At 39.9% G+C, this 15309-nt stretch overlaps 1 protein-coding gene across 4 annotated transcripts in view; it reads left to right on the top strand.

The window, feature by feature from the left end:
• The window catches only part of kcnab2a (potassium voltage-gated channel subfamily A regulatory beta subunit 2a), a 78029-nt gene that overhangs the window by 55522 nt on the left and 7198 nt on the right, over window positions 1-15309 (top strand). For all 4 annotated transcript variants that reach the window (XM_058054288.1, XM_058054286.1, XM_058054287.1 and 1 more), the window contains 10 exons: window positions 4135-4178; window positions 5586-5623; window positions 5789-5868; window positions 10273-10317; window positions 10767-10811; window positions 12076-12119; window positions 12444-12530; window positions 13617-13702; window positions 13810-13930; window positions 14004-14098. In XM_058054288.1, coding sequence (XP_057910271.1) covers window positions 4135-4178; window positions 5586-5623; window positions 5789-5868; window positions 10273-10317; window positions 10767-10811; window positions 12076-12119; window positions 12444-12530; window positions 13617-13702; window positions 13810-13930; window positions 14004-14098 — 685 coding nt within the window. The remainder of the gene's footprint in view (window positions 1-4134; window positions 4179-5585; window positions 5624-5788; window positions 5869-10272; window positions 10318-10766; window positions 10812-12075; window positions 12120-12443; window positions 12531-13616; window positions 13703-13809; window positions 13931-14003; window positions 14099-15309) is intronic.

The following is a 15309-nucleotide window of genomic DNA, read 5'->3' as shown; positions in this document are numbered from 1 at the left end:
GCACTAAAATTAATATATCTGCAATATGTCTGCTCCTGCATATGCCCCTGTGCAATACTATGTGTATATTTTGGATATCTTGTATATATATTGTTAAGTTGTCTTTTTTACTCTACTTTTGTATACTTTTTTTTTTTAACTTGACTACTGCACTGAAAGGAGAAGCTCTCCAATCCCGTTGTACATCTTGTATAATGACAATAAAGGCCTATATTACACTATATATCATATATGGAATATATGATAGTGTAATATAATATAATGAGAGGGAGAAAATTTGTCAAACCATGCACCCTGACTATGTTGTGTGTTCTATTTTTCTGACAAATACACCACATGATGGTGCTGTTAAATCCGGTTCATTGTCCATGTGGAGTAATTGCTGCAATGATGTGTCAGTGATTTGGCCATTTGATTGATCTTGAGGCACACTGCTCAACTTCTGTAAAGGACACTAAGCTAAAATCCAAGAGCAACCTATTTCTACACGATAGTAATGCGACCCCCAGGATATTTTGATGTGAAGAGCTAATGTCGTACCCTTGACTTTTACAGCTTATATACGCCTACACCTTATTGATGGGTACAGTTACCTTGCAGTCAATTAATGAGTCCAGTGGGGTAAGTAGTAAGTAGTAGATTGTACCTTCAGGGACTAAAGACAGGCCCCTCTTTTTTTTCTAACAGTGTAGAAACCTGAGTGAAACATTGCTTCCAGGTGAGCAGGCTTACTGGACATCCTGTGTCCTGATCACAGGCTTTGTCCTCAGTGATGTGACGGTGTTGCCTTCCTTTACTTGGGCCCCGTCTCCTTCATTATTGAAGAGGTAGTGAGAGATATGACTTTACTGTTGTGATTCATGTCTGCTGAGGCTCAGCAGGAACCTGAGCCCTGCCAGAGGGTCACCCAGCCCAGCACGCTGCGCTATTCAAGGCCACCCTAGTAAAGTATTGGACGCAACAATGTGCTGACAAAGGAACGACCTTGCTATTGTTGAAAGAGCTGCGTTCTATCATATGCAGACGCTTGAAATGCAATGCAAAAAACAAAACAGAGTTGTACTTTGTCCTTTAATGTGATGAAGCAAAAAATGTCATGGGAGATGCTGCAATGGCTAAATTATTAATCTCTCCATGGGGGGGCAGATTTTCTTTTTTTTTTTTTTGTGGCACTTCCTATGGGTTGTGGTCAAAAACCTTTGGAAGGCATGCTAGTATACATATAAATATACTACATACGTATATATTAAAAATGTAGTTTGTTATGTTATTAGAGCCCTCCAGACATGAAATAACACCCCAATATTGACCTTTACATTAAATAACCCGAGTTAGGGACGGACAGGGTTCAGTTGCAGATTTGCAGCAGGAGCCCCCGTTATTATGATTCTGTTATTATTATTATTGTGCCTGTTGCATGATTTACACTGCTAATTCAAAGTGATGTCACGTTCTAACAGGTTTTAAAAACAGGTTTTTTATGTTGTAACTACAAAAACATTCCATTTATAAATAAGGAATCCTACTTTCTGGAAATTCACTTATCACAATCAGGTCTGGAACCAATTTACAGTGATAAACGAGGGATTACTGTATTCATAACGTAATTTCATGCTGCCTGATCACGTTTCTTGCCCCTGCAAACCCCAAAAGTCAGTCAGAATACATGCCACAGACATGGAAGACATGCTAGAATTACTACCATGTCTTTGGTCTTCCTCTATGCCTCCTACCTGTCACCTCTAAATGCAGCATCCTTCTACCAATATATTCACTATCTCTCCTCTCGACATGTCCGAACCATCTCAGTCTGGCCTCTCTGACTTTATCTCCAAGGCCTCTAACATGTAATGTCCCTCTGATGTACTCTTTTCTGATCCTATCCATCCCGGTCACTCCCAATGAGAACCTCAGCATTTCAAATAGATATACAAATAACTAAAATACATAATATTTCAATACAGAATATTTAATGCAAGGAATCATCTCAAAGTACCATGTAGTGTCATGTAACTGTAAAGAGGTTTTCTGTGCCCTCACAGTGCTGTGCTGTGTTTTAAAACAAATCCGTTCAATCACCTGGGATGTTCAAATCTGGCATGGAATAGATTTGATTTCAATTTGGACACTTTGTAGAGATCGAAACTCTGCAGTTTGTACTCAGCCCATACTCCAAAGTGTATGTACAACATAGTTTGTTGTAGCACTCAACAATGCCTCAGTGCATCATTTCAAACAGAAAAGCAAACAACGCAACATAATCTGCGTTTGCTTCCCTGTGATTGTGATGCTGAGGAGCAGCAGGCTCCTCGGGGCGTGTTTTCCCTCATCCGATAAATAAAAGCAAGCTAATTAAAGATTAGCTACCGCTTTGCTTGAGGGGATCGTGTTAACCTCGTGACCGCGTGCACCACAAAGGTACAAAGTCCCTTTAGATGTTACTCTCCTCTAGCTCAGGCAGGATTAACTTTGTCAGCACGAAAATGTGATGTTACATTGGAGCATAGTTAGGCTGTGTTCACACAGGTTTTGTCATGGGTGAAATAACATATGCATAAAGCAGTGTTGGGGAGGGTGTTGTCATCATCATTTATTTTGCATAATTGGCCATAACACCATGCAGGTGGACGGGTGGTTAGCGTGCAAGCCACACAGCTAAGAGACCTGAGTTTGATTCCATCCTCAGGCATCTCTGTGTGGAGTTTGCATGTTCTGTGTGTGGGTTTTCTCCCGGAACTCCGGTTTCCTCCCACATTCCACAACCATGCTCGGTTAATTGGCGCCTCCAAATTGTCCATAGGTATGAATGTGAGTGTGAATAGTTGTTTGTCAAAATTGTGCCCTGTGATTGGCTGGCGACCAGTCCAGGGTGTACCGCTGAAGACAGCTGGGATAGGCTCCAGCACGCCTGCGACCCTCGTGAGGATAAGCGGTACAAAATGACTGAATGAATGGCCATAAAACATAATTTTTTTATAAAAGTCACTAGCTTTGTTGCTAGTAAGTCTACTGGACAGAGTCTTCTGTACAACTGCTGTCCAGCGTTTGAATGACAAACTACATTCACAGACATTCCCATAATCATGTATTAGAGTGAGGACTCGCACCTGATAAGTTGTGTACTTGCACACAATATCAGAAAAAGAATTATTGGAATACCAAAATAGTTGTCAATTAATCGGATAGTTGATTAATCATTGATTAATTGATCATTGATCAGACTGCACTTCCGGAATAACAAACAAAAACAGACTGTGTACATATATTTATACTGTTATTCTGTATATTTTGTATTTCATATTTTGTATTTTTCCTTCTTTTTTAATAGATGTGTATGCACCTACTATACCAAAATAAATTCCTAGTATGTGTTTGATCATACATGGCAATAAACCTTTTCTGATTCTGATTCTGATTAATTGTTGCAGCTCTAGTCTTGGTCCACATGATTGGTGCACACCGGGGTTCAGATGATCACATTCACACTCATTCACATGACACGCACCCTTAACGCACCCTGAGACAACCCAGCACCCAGTGACATAGCTTTATTACACAATGGTAGTCCACTGCATACTTTTATGTGGAGTCTTATCATGACATTTCCCGTTCTACTACTGTTTCATATCAACCGCATTTCCATACAAGCGGTGTTATAAAAGATATAGTACCTTACATCTCCTCCCCCACAATAATTTTTGACTCCTGCACATGTTACATCATCTTGGATTCCGATTTTTTTCTTGATCTCATCTATTTTAAAAAGCCTGACCACAGCCTGCACGCTTCATTATATTTCATAATTCCTCACATCAATCAAGTCTTTTGTTCCTCCAAATTCCACTCCAGTGTCCTCTTTTCAAAAGAGATTAAGTAAAGAGATTAAGTAAATTGTGTTACACTGAATATCAAACCCAGAAGGCATGTTGGTGATACAAAGGAGTCCAAGACTGTCAAGTGTGGTACTTAAAGGTTCCTCATGCAGTAGTAAATCTAACCTATGAGGTTTTCATTTCTTTAGCAATCAAGTGTTGAAAATAACAATCATGAGGTCAATGGCATCCCCGGAGTGGTAAAATAGCATATTAGATTAATCTAAGTGCATTTTTAACATCATTGCTCTTGTCTCCACAGAAACCTTGGAAAATCGGGTCTGCGCGTGTCCTGCCTTGGATTAGGTAAGAGAAACACAAGAGATGGGCTGCTGTGCTGTGGATGCATTGTGTAACCCAGTCATGGCAGGGACTTTCAGTCCTTTTTCTTTAAGTAGTGACAAAAAAAGTCCCTTATTTACAGTGTTCATTGTGCTGTATATGTCTGTGACGCATAACGTTTCACATAGCAAATGGCCATTTATTAAGAGATATATGGGAGATCTGAGATATGATTTTAGTTTTTATAGGGTTTTTTTTCCCCAATCCATTTTAGCTGTATTGAATGAATATAGGCTGAGTTTAGAAGACGACATTAATTTAAAAAAAATTAAAAATCAATAATAGAATGGTCAATTCTGCTTGCTTTGCTGTCCCTCTTCGGCTCTGAATCACACTTAACACCACCACCAGCTTGGAGACCAGTAATGGTTTAAAAAACAAATAAATCAGCCTCAGAGAAGCAACCGACCATTTGGAGGCTATGCATTGTAATACTGTAGTTACACTTCTGAGTTACTTTCCCCAAAAAGTAATTGATTAAGCAACTCCTCCTTCCTGCTTCATTATTGTAATTTGTTCATAGGGCAAGTAGATTTTGTTACTTTCTTGAAAAACATTCAAATATGTCAAATAATTTAGATGTAATTTTTGTAATTTTGAGTGTGCCAAGAGGTGTTTCATGAGATTAAAGTCAGTTTGACTCGCAGTGGTACACAATTTTGTATGCCAGTGAGTAAATTGCAAGTGAAAATTATCAAATGTTCATTCATTCATTCATTTTCTACCGCTTTTCCTCACGAGGGTCGCGGGGGGTGCTGGAGCCTATCCCAGCTGTCTTCGGGCGTAAGGAGGGGTACACCCTGGACTGGTCGCCAGCCAATCACAGGGCTATCAAATGTTCAAAAAATCTTATTGCCTTGTGAATGCAACACAACCTATTTGCACACAATGCGGGTGGTACGTATCAAAGCGTGTCACATACAGTAGCTTATAATTGCAGCGGAATAATAAAGCTTGGCTTGGCTTCTTCTTAGGAACATGTTTGTCATCCACAGCCCCCAAACAGTTGAGGTAGTTCCATCCGGAGCTAAAACTGATCATAATGACCAAAGTCATGTCTTCTAGTCAGCCATTCCCTCACCCACACTGTGTGTACTTTCCTTTCTTCTAGTTTGGTTCATGCCTTCTTCTTCTTTCTGCATTTTGGCAAGCAGTAATACTACTGCAGTTGTAAGATAATATAAACACCTTTTCTTTTCTGCAAAGAGGGCTTCTTTTCTGGACTTCAACATCATATATGCCCCTTGTAAATACGCATTCAGGAACAATGCCATTATTTTTTTAACACTCAAGTAAAACCTATCCATCATGCCTCTCCATAGTAAACATGCCTTGTGTTGTATGTTTACTTTTCCTCCTCTTCCTCTGTAGGAACATGGGTGACATTTGGTGGACAGATAACAGATGAGGTGAGGACATAAAACACGTCGTCTGGCCAGTGGAAACTGTCCACTTGTTCTGCCAAATCCTCCTATTTTTATACATTATCCAGCACATGATCTGTGATCGTCAGTGATCTTTTATCCCACCCACCCCCTCTTCTTTCTGTTTTCTTGCCCCTGCTTTCTCAACAGATGGCGGAGCAGCTGATGACTCTGGCGTATGAAAATGGCATCAATCTGTTTGACACAGCGGAGGTCTACGCTGCCGGGAAGTGAGTATATCCCATATCATGTCTTTTAAAAAGCCCCCACCATGTGACTGATTAAGTGGAGATTATAAATGGCTAGTCAAAAAAAAAATGGCCTAGATCTCAACCTCGCATAATCGTGGTATACGCTTTTTTTTCTTTTTTTTTTATAAATTGCTCCGTTGTCAATTTAACCTCCTCTTTTAAAGAGAGCACAATCTTTGGCTTAACCTCGCTGTTGTGTGGCACTGCAGAGACTATCTACAAACCCCTGTCTCTTGACATGAATGCATTGGGATGTGTTTATCCTGCAGTCTAATTCGAGAAATAAACTCATAATGTCATTGTCAACAGTTTTTACTGGGATTTTCTCGCACAGCAAAAAATGCATATTGCTTTCCCGCCCCTTTTTCCCTGCTTTCCCATCGCCCTTCTATTTCAATAGTTTCCCAAAAAAATCCCATATTTTAACTTTCATCACAAAAAAATGTATGTATTTTAATAGAGTAATTTGATGAGGACAATCATCAATACTGAAGGTGACTAAGGTGTGATGCATTGGCAGTGGGAACTTTCCAAATCCCCACCATGTTTTGCTTGATAGCATTTTCAGACTTTTTTCAACCAATCTTGCTAAAACTTTACACATGCTTGTCAGTCCCCTAAAGGTGTCCAAATTTCATGGTGTTTTGTCAAAACATCCAAACAGGGTTCCTATGCAAATATGGAAAAGTATGGAAAATGGAAATTCACATCTGGAAAAATATTATTTCTATGATAGTTTCTATGATTGTTACGACTGTTTTTTATAAGATCAAACTGTGATTAACTTTTTAAACATTCTAAGATTTGGCAAGATTGACCTCTGCTCTTATTCGCCTAAAAAAAGCACTGAAATCAGAGGATATTTAAAATTCTAAATAAAAATAAAAAAAAATACCGTAATTTCTGGAATTACAAGAGGCACATTCACTAAGTGTTTTAGACCAAAACAATGTGTACATATATGTACATATACATTGTTTTTAACTGTACTAGTTAAACTATGACTAGTTAAACAGTAGGGTACTAGTAAAGTAATTCAGCACCATCTTCTTCCTCCTCCTGGGAACTAAAACCACTGAAGTCGTCTTCTTCAGCATCATAATTCCCTTTTCACACAATTTTTCTCTCGCTTTCATTGTTTTTCTCTGAATCACTTTTGTCTTTATGCAAATTAGCCATTTAGCTTGAGCTATCCTCTTCATCACAGAGTAGTCCAGCCTTTCGAAATCTGTTTGTGATAGGCGGTTGGGTTTTTTCTGGGGACTCCGGCTTCCTCCCACATTCCAAAAACATGCTAGGTTAATTGGTGACTCCAAATTGTCCATAGGTATGAATGTGAGTGTGAATGGTTTTTCTGCCCTGTGATTGGCTGGCGACCAGTCCAGTGTGTACACCGCCTCTCGCCCAAAAACAGCTGGGATAGGCTCCAGCACACCCGCGACCCTCGTGAGGTTAAGGGGTAGAAAATGAATGAATGAATGGAAGTATGGAATTTTGAAGTATCAAATCCGTAGGAACTCTGCCCTAAAATTATAGTGTTTTGTTGAGTGTGTAAGAAATGTGTAAATGAGTGTGTCATAAATTTCAAGTCAACGTCTGGGGTCCAAGTTTGGGGTTTACTATCAGCGCCACCATATGATGTATTTAATAATAGCACAGGCAATACAGTTGGAGTTCACATTTTGTCTAGCAAACATAGCAAACAAGACATACATACAGTCAAATTGCCAGCTGCTGCTGATACAGTATTTTTAGCCTCAGCAAGCCTTTGTATTGACTTAATACCACATCTAACGCCTTTTTCTTGTTAAATTCCAGTGTGGATTAATCTGTTTTTGTACTAACACGGGTGCTCGGAAATAATCTGACGGATTAACATTTCCCAACACTATTTGAGATTTATCTTTTCTTTGAACGGAAAAAAACTACATTGACAAGAAACACTGTGTTGTTCATAACAGTTGTGTTTCATAAATCAAAGTCTTGTTTTAACCGAAAGAGGCGCGACACATGGTGCAAATGTTAGCGACTGTCTATCACACAGTTGTGAATGTGGTGTTACACAGGTGTTAATCCTGACAGCTTGCAACTGCAGAGCAGCACAGAGGAGATTATATTTCACACATCCGGAGGTGCACAAGTTTACAGACTTTGAAGGTTAAGTGTATGTCTGCAGCATCTTTGCAGAGTTCAGTTTGACTTTTTGTATTTAGAGTATTGATATTTTTTTATCTTGCTTGTTTGTTCACACCACAGAGAAGCAGTATGAACACAAACATTTTCCAAAATAGCATAACAGTGCTAGCTTTGTTTCTCTGAAACGTGGCTTAATATGCATAATCGCACAAATACAAACAAGCTCCGCTCAGCTCAGCCAGGCTACTGTTATCAGCAAAGCCACATGGTGTCAGCGCATTTTTATTGAATGTCCACACACCGCTTCTGATGCACAACAATTGCATGATAATGTGTGAAGCAGGGGACAAAACTGTTGTTTTTTTACGGCAATTCACAAGATAGACTGAGCAGGAATATAAACCTAATTAATGGCTAGATGAAGAAGACTGTGTAGACTTGTTTGTTTGAGCCCCACAAATACTGTAACTCTCATTTCAGAAAAGGAACATAGGGGTTCATTGCGTGGGTGCGAGCCACACACACACACACACATTGTAGGAGTTCAAGCTTGCAGTGTCTGACAGTGAAACATTCTCAGTATTGTCTCTGCTTCCAGTACACAAGACACAAGACTGCACTACCACTGATTGAGAAGCTGAGATGAGAAACAATGTCTCCTTATCTTCGCTGTGCACAATTGATGATGAAATGGTGGTCATCTCATTTGATTTGGAAGCCGGTTTTCCCATTCGAAATAATCTTAATAAAAGCAGTATAAATTATAAAAATATAAAAGTTTTGTGTGACAGAAAACCTGAGGGGCTTTGAAGGTTTCACTGTTTTGTTTTGTTTTGTTTTTTTATGTAGAAGTAGAACATTCGTTAGCATGTTGGTGCAAGGTTTGTAACATAGCCAATGGCTGAGCTGAGTGCTGAACAATGTGTTTAAAGGGGACCCATTGTGCTAATTTTTCAACACTTTGTATGGAGTTGTGGACTCCTATAGAGCAGCTACACACAAAACCTGCACATAAAACTTTCTAGAGCTTCCGGAATGTGCACCCATTCGAGCTGTGCGGTCTGTTTTAATTTATTCCAATCACGGCCCGCCTCTAAGCACGCCCATTCCCCATTCCACTGTAATTGGTCACACACCCAAAGGGCTTCCTCACTACAAACAACCCCCACTTTCTACTATAGTGGGTATAGGAGCTGATAATAAATTAATAAAGTCTTTGGAGAGTTAATTGAAAAGTGTTTTGGAACCCCTGACTTACCTAACTCAAGGATAGGTACCATAGATGCTCCTCCAACCATGCGTGCCCGAGGAGGAGCACTCATTGTCGCGCACACTTTGTCAGAGGCAGCATGGAGCTCAGAAGCACATTTTTTTGCGGGACTAGTGTTCCAGACAGTGAGCACCGTGGATGCACAGACCGTCCGACATTAATGCACCTTTCCCGGCGAGAGCGCGCTGCTTCTGGCTTCAGCAACAGTTTGGCCGTGTGAAATGGCGTTGGCAGATACAAATATTTTTATCTTGCTCCAATAACTTCTGCCTGAGCTTGCCTCGTAAACAGAGAAGAAGAGCTTGGGGGAGTGTCCAGAGTGTGTATTACTGCTATAGGACCCCAGATGTCACTTCCTGTCCACTCGCCACTCAGCTTCCGTAGCACTAGAAGACTTTTAGAGCAACACGCATGCTCAAGAGGATTGTTGACGTCTTCAATGGCTTGTTTTCTCTTTTTACATCGACTATATTGGATAATACAAGTATATTCAATGTTCAAGTCATTCTATTTTGTGGAAATTCATGTATTATGGTCAAGGCTGGAAGTAATCGAGGGATTGCTGTTATGAGCTTTCACATTTATGAAATAACAGCTAGTTATCGCCTAGCTGTGATTGATGGTATTACTTTAATGGTTTTAAATCTGCCATCTTCCCCAGTGCTATTTTTCTGTGCCACTTTTGGTTATTTTATTTCTCAAAATGAGCAACTTATTTCAGTGATCGTCTTAATGAGTCCCATGTTGGACATGTCGCTCCTTAGCAGCCACATGGGTGCTAATGGCGTCAGCTCGACAGCACAGCTGGGCCTGGACCCCACTGACTGGAACCTGGCAGCAGTCTCCCACAACAACATTTACTGAACATGCACCATATTATGTGTTGGTGTGTGTGTGCATGTGTGTGTGTTTGTTATGAGCAGGATGTCAACACCCTTATCGTATCAACCAGGTCTTTTTTTTTTTGCGCTTCGCAGGGCTGAGGTAGTATTGGGGAACATCATAAAGAAGAAAGGATGGAGGTAAGAGACGCATTTTTTAATTCAGTTGGGTGTTTTTTTCATTTCCGTCTTTCCAGCCAGCCTGTATGTAATCTTGTCATCTCGGGTGCATATATTGGAGTGTTGTGAACGGGAACCGTAAGGTAGGATGAAAGATGAATGTGGGCTGTGGTGGCATGCCCACACCACCGCGTGTCTTCTCAGTGACACTGAATAACAGACCAACTTGGAGGGCCTCTTCTTCGACCCTCTGTCGATACAGCTTTGTCAATTTATACACCTCCGACTCTCATTCATGTGTGCTGGCTGAGCGCCGGCTCTGTGGGTGGGTGAGTTTGACACTCAAAGGATAAGGTAGAAATGATGCACGCTGGACTTTTCAGTTCATCTTTCCATATATCACCCACTCAGGTGGACCAGCCAGTAACCTCTCAATTTGTAACAGATGTGCTTTCTTTCACTATTTGCAGGCGCTCCAGTCTGGTCATAACAACAAAGATCTTCTGGGGTGGAAAGTGAGTTTGCCTTTTTAATTTATCATTGATGCTACTGATATCGGGAGCTTGTCATCCCCACTGTTCAGATCACATTTCACAAAGAGTGGCATGATATAACATAACCCCTACTGTGCAAAGTGGGGATGTCATTTTTGGTAATGGTAATGGTTTGATTTGTTATTCATTATGTGGTAGTATAAATTAAATGATATTACATCAGATGAAAGACACTGTCACCTATTAACTAATTGGGACAGTTTTACTAAGAACACAGGAAATACGTATGTTTCATTAACATTGAATTCAAATGCACCTTTTCTTTTACAATGACAGAATTTTTTAACCACAATTCCACATTGTACATCACCTTATGAACAAACCTGGCTCGAGCAGGCTCCATTGCATGTACTACTAACAAGCACTGTACAAAGTAAATGGAATACACGAGCATTTTTTTAAATCACATGTCAATCAGAAGGGAAGGGAGATAACTGCACAGAACACAAACTATAGTCATGGTGTCAGATGAATAGAAGCCAACAGATAAGTAAATACACACATTCTATTTAAATACATACTGTGCATTTGCTTATGTATATTAATTGAGAAAAAAACTAAATACACAACATTAAACACATAATATTAACAAATATTTGAAGAGCAGTGCCACAAAACATGAGAGAGCTCCCTTGAATTATTTGGCCCTAATGCTTCCCCGATTGTGGCAAATTAGTAAACGTTGTATAGCGCAGCTGTTTGGATCTAAACCCAGAGATGGTTGGTTCAATTCCTGATTTGAACTCAAACTACCAATTTATTCTTACCTTCATTTTAACGTATTTCCTCAGCATTTCAGTTGAGCTTCAGCTTCTGACAATTTTGATTTTTGCACTTTTTCAAAATGTTTCAGTTTCACAAACCGGAAGTGGGTGTGTTTTAACCGGACACGGATGATACTTAAATCTGTACATTGGCGAAATATACACGTTTCATACTCATATCTGGCAAAAATGCATTATCCGTAACGGATACTCTTATCCTGCTCATCCCTAGTAGTTAACTTATTTTTATAAGTTTTATTTATGTTTTTTCTGCTTGAATGATACATTTCCTGTATAATGTGTTATTTTTCTTACAAGCATTTTAAAGTCATTTTTTCATCCTTATCTGATTATTTTTCTTTTTGCTTCTTGGACATTTCTCTCCAGGGACATTTCTTATCATATTTTTGTGTGGTTGTAGCTCTATTGTGTATATAGCTCTATTGTGTCATTCTTTGCAGAGCTGAGACTGAAAGAGGTTTATCTCGAAAACATATTATAGAAGGTAAGTAAAAGAGCTTTTCCAGATACAAAAAAAAGCTTTAATTTCTTAAAATTCACATACATTTCGCAATGAGAGATAATGGTGATACAATTTATTAGTATTAAAGTTTGGGCATATATATATATATATATATATATATATATATATATATATATATGTGTGTGTGTGTGTGTGTGTATGTGTATGTATGTATGTATGTATGTATTAATATCAATTAAATTAATGTCAAAAATTAAATAGACAATGTAGTTTGAAGCTGAAGAGGGATTCCTTGAACTTTTCGGTCAAATTCTGTCTTCTTTGACTTCCAAACTTCATCTATAGGTTTAAAAGCTTCTCTGGAGAGACTGCAGTTAGACTACGTTGACGTAGTATTTGCGAACAGACCGGACCCAAACACGCCTATGGAAGGTAACACCACTGCTCTTCCCTTATTATTTCACTGGACATTATACTACTTACCACTTGCTGTTTCTATGACAACACTCATGTTTGAGTCTCTCAACCAAGTCAAAATATTCATTTTATTCAGCAGCGGTGCTTCCTCCTCCACAGTGGGAATGAGACTGTAGATGCTGGAGACTTTTTTTTTTTAAATGCCAGAGTGCAAAGTGTATGTGAATGTGTGTGTGCACGCACGCACGTACGTGCATGCTTGTGGGCTCAGCTGGACGCTCACTGTCCATCTGCTCCTGTCAGAGTTACTCTCTGGGATGGAGTTCAGTCAGGGGTCGCCCGTCTGCCTCCACTTTGGGTGCTTTGATTCTTTCGCAATACTGTGACCTGAGTTTGGAGTCAGAACTTCGCTGGTGATTCATAAATAAGAATTCTTAGAGTTACACAATAAAACATTTCCTTACTTTCATTCATTCATTCATTCATTTTCTACCGCTTTTCCTCACGAGGGTCGCGGGAGTTGCTGGAGCCTATCTCAGCTGTATTCAGGCGAGAGGCGGGGTACACCCTGGACTGGTCGCCAGCCAATCACAGGGCACATATAGACAAACAACCATTCACACTCACATTCATACCTATGGACAATTTGGAGTCGCCAATTAACCTAGCATGTTTTTGGAATGTGGGAGGAAACCGGAGTACCCGGAGAAAACCCACGCATGCACGGGGAGAACATGCAAACTCCACACAGAGATGGCCGAGGTTGGAATTGAACCCTGGTCTCCTAGCTGTGAGGTCTGCTCGCTAACCACTCGACCACCATGTCACCATTTCCTTACTTTTTTCCACAGAATAATGTTAACATACATATAACACTGATGTAAAACCCCAATGTTTGACACCCCCCCCAATAATCCTGACTCACACAACTTACAAAGCACCCACTGTAACATTAGGTCAGGGCTGTCAAACTTGTTTTCATTGAAGTCCACATTGCAGTTATGGCTGCCCTCATAGAGCCACTTGTAACTGTGACTATATATGAATAGGAATATGAATATAACCTCATGATGTTATTATAGTTTTTGTCTTTGTGTGCAGAAACGGTTCGAGCAATGACCCATGTGATAAATCAAGGCATGGCGATGTATTGGGGGACATCCCGCTGGAGCCCCATGGAGATCATGGTACCGTATACTGAATGTTTGTGAAAATGTGTCAGCATGCGACTTCGGTCTTCTGTAATGAATTTATACTCCACATCATCTTGTTGCTTTATTTTTTTCCCCTGCAGGAAGCATATTCCGTGGCACGACAATTCAATCAGATTCCTCCCATCTGTGAGCAGGCGGAATATCACATGTTTCAGAGAGAGAAGGTGGAGGTGCAGCTACCAGAACTTTTCCATAAAATAGGTGACTGAAGCTTCTTAACCTTAAAATGCTGCACCATTTATGATGGTGACGTTCTAATGATGTTGTCATGTAGGTGTGGGGGCCATGACGTGGTCACCGCTGGCCTGCGGGATCATCTCAGGGAAATACGACGGCAGAGTGCCCCCGTACTCTCGGGCCTCTCTGAAGGTAGCCTGTGGTCTGTGATTGTCTTGGTGTGGTCCTCTATGCTGCTGTCCACCTTCTTGTGTGGTTCCGTCACTAGTTGTTGGTCGTCGCTGTGTGTTTGTGTCTTGTTCTTACACCATACAAGCTTACATATGACATTATTAAGCGCAGTGGTCCGTTCTTTGTGGCATGTTCCCTCTGCTTTTCAGTGTTGTGCAGTGTGGATTATGTGTCATCCTGCTTGGCTCAGTGAATGTTTGTGGTGTAATTTGCATTATTCTGTCTGGATTCATGACTCTTCCTTGTAAGAACACAGTGTTCTGTTAATTTCTCATGCTTAAATTGAACACAGATTCACACTTGTGTAATAAATAGATCACAAATCATGGGTATTACCAAGGATTTAGCCCTGACCTACCATGGTTCCAAAAGCAAGGGGAAGGATTTATGTTTTGTTAGTGGTTGTGGTTAGGCTTTAATGCTAGCATTAGAGTTAAGATTTGAGATTCAAGGTTTAAGGTTTGAATGTTTGGTTAGGGCAGTGCTTCTCAAATATTGGGACGGGTTCCCAAGGGGGGGCTCGATGAACTGTGAGGAGGGGGTGTGAGAGGCTTTCATTTTAATGCAGCCCTGCCAACATGTACAAATTTGTAGTACTCAACATGCAATTTGACTCATGAATATGCTTGTATGCTCTGCATTTTGTCGCATTTTTCTTTCAGTTTCAGGTTCAGTCTGTACGGTACAGATAAATGTGGGGGCACACAAAAAATATCTGTTGTTTGGGGGGGGGCATGACAGAAAATAAGCCCTGGGTTAGAGTCACGAATTATGTTTTTATGTTCTGGTTAGGTTTATGCTGGCATTTGAGGTTTGAAGCATCGTTTCAAATTAGGATTTGATGATTTAGTTAGGGCAGGGGTGTCCAAATTGAGGTGCAGCGGCCATTTAAGGCCTGCAGCTGTTTTTTTATTGGCCCTTGGCACATTCTAAAAATACAATTAAACAAAAAACAACAACAGCAAGCATGGAAAAAGCAGCAATTTTATGGGAAGAAAGATAAAATATTAGGAGTAACAATATTAAGTGAAAATAAATATTTAAATATTTAAATAAATATTAAAGACTACAAATATCGTATGAAAAACTAATAAACATTGCAATTTTAGGAAATTTTGGTTGGGTAAAAGTTATAATATTATAACAATAAAGTCAATATATGAGAGAATATT

The sequence above is a fragment of the Doryrhamphus excisus genome, chromosome 18, assembly GCF_030265055.1.
Source record: "Doryrhamphus excisus isolate RoL2022-K1 chromosome 18, RoL_Dexc_1.0, whole genome shotgun sequence".
Classification (NCBI taxonomy): Eukaryota; Metazoa; Chordata; class Actinopteri; order Syngnathiformes; family Syngnathidae; genus Doryrhamphus; species Doryrhamphus excisus.
This window is presented reverse-complemented; position numbering and strand designations above follow the sequence as displayed.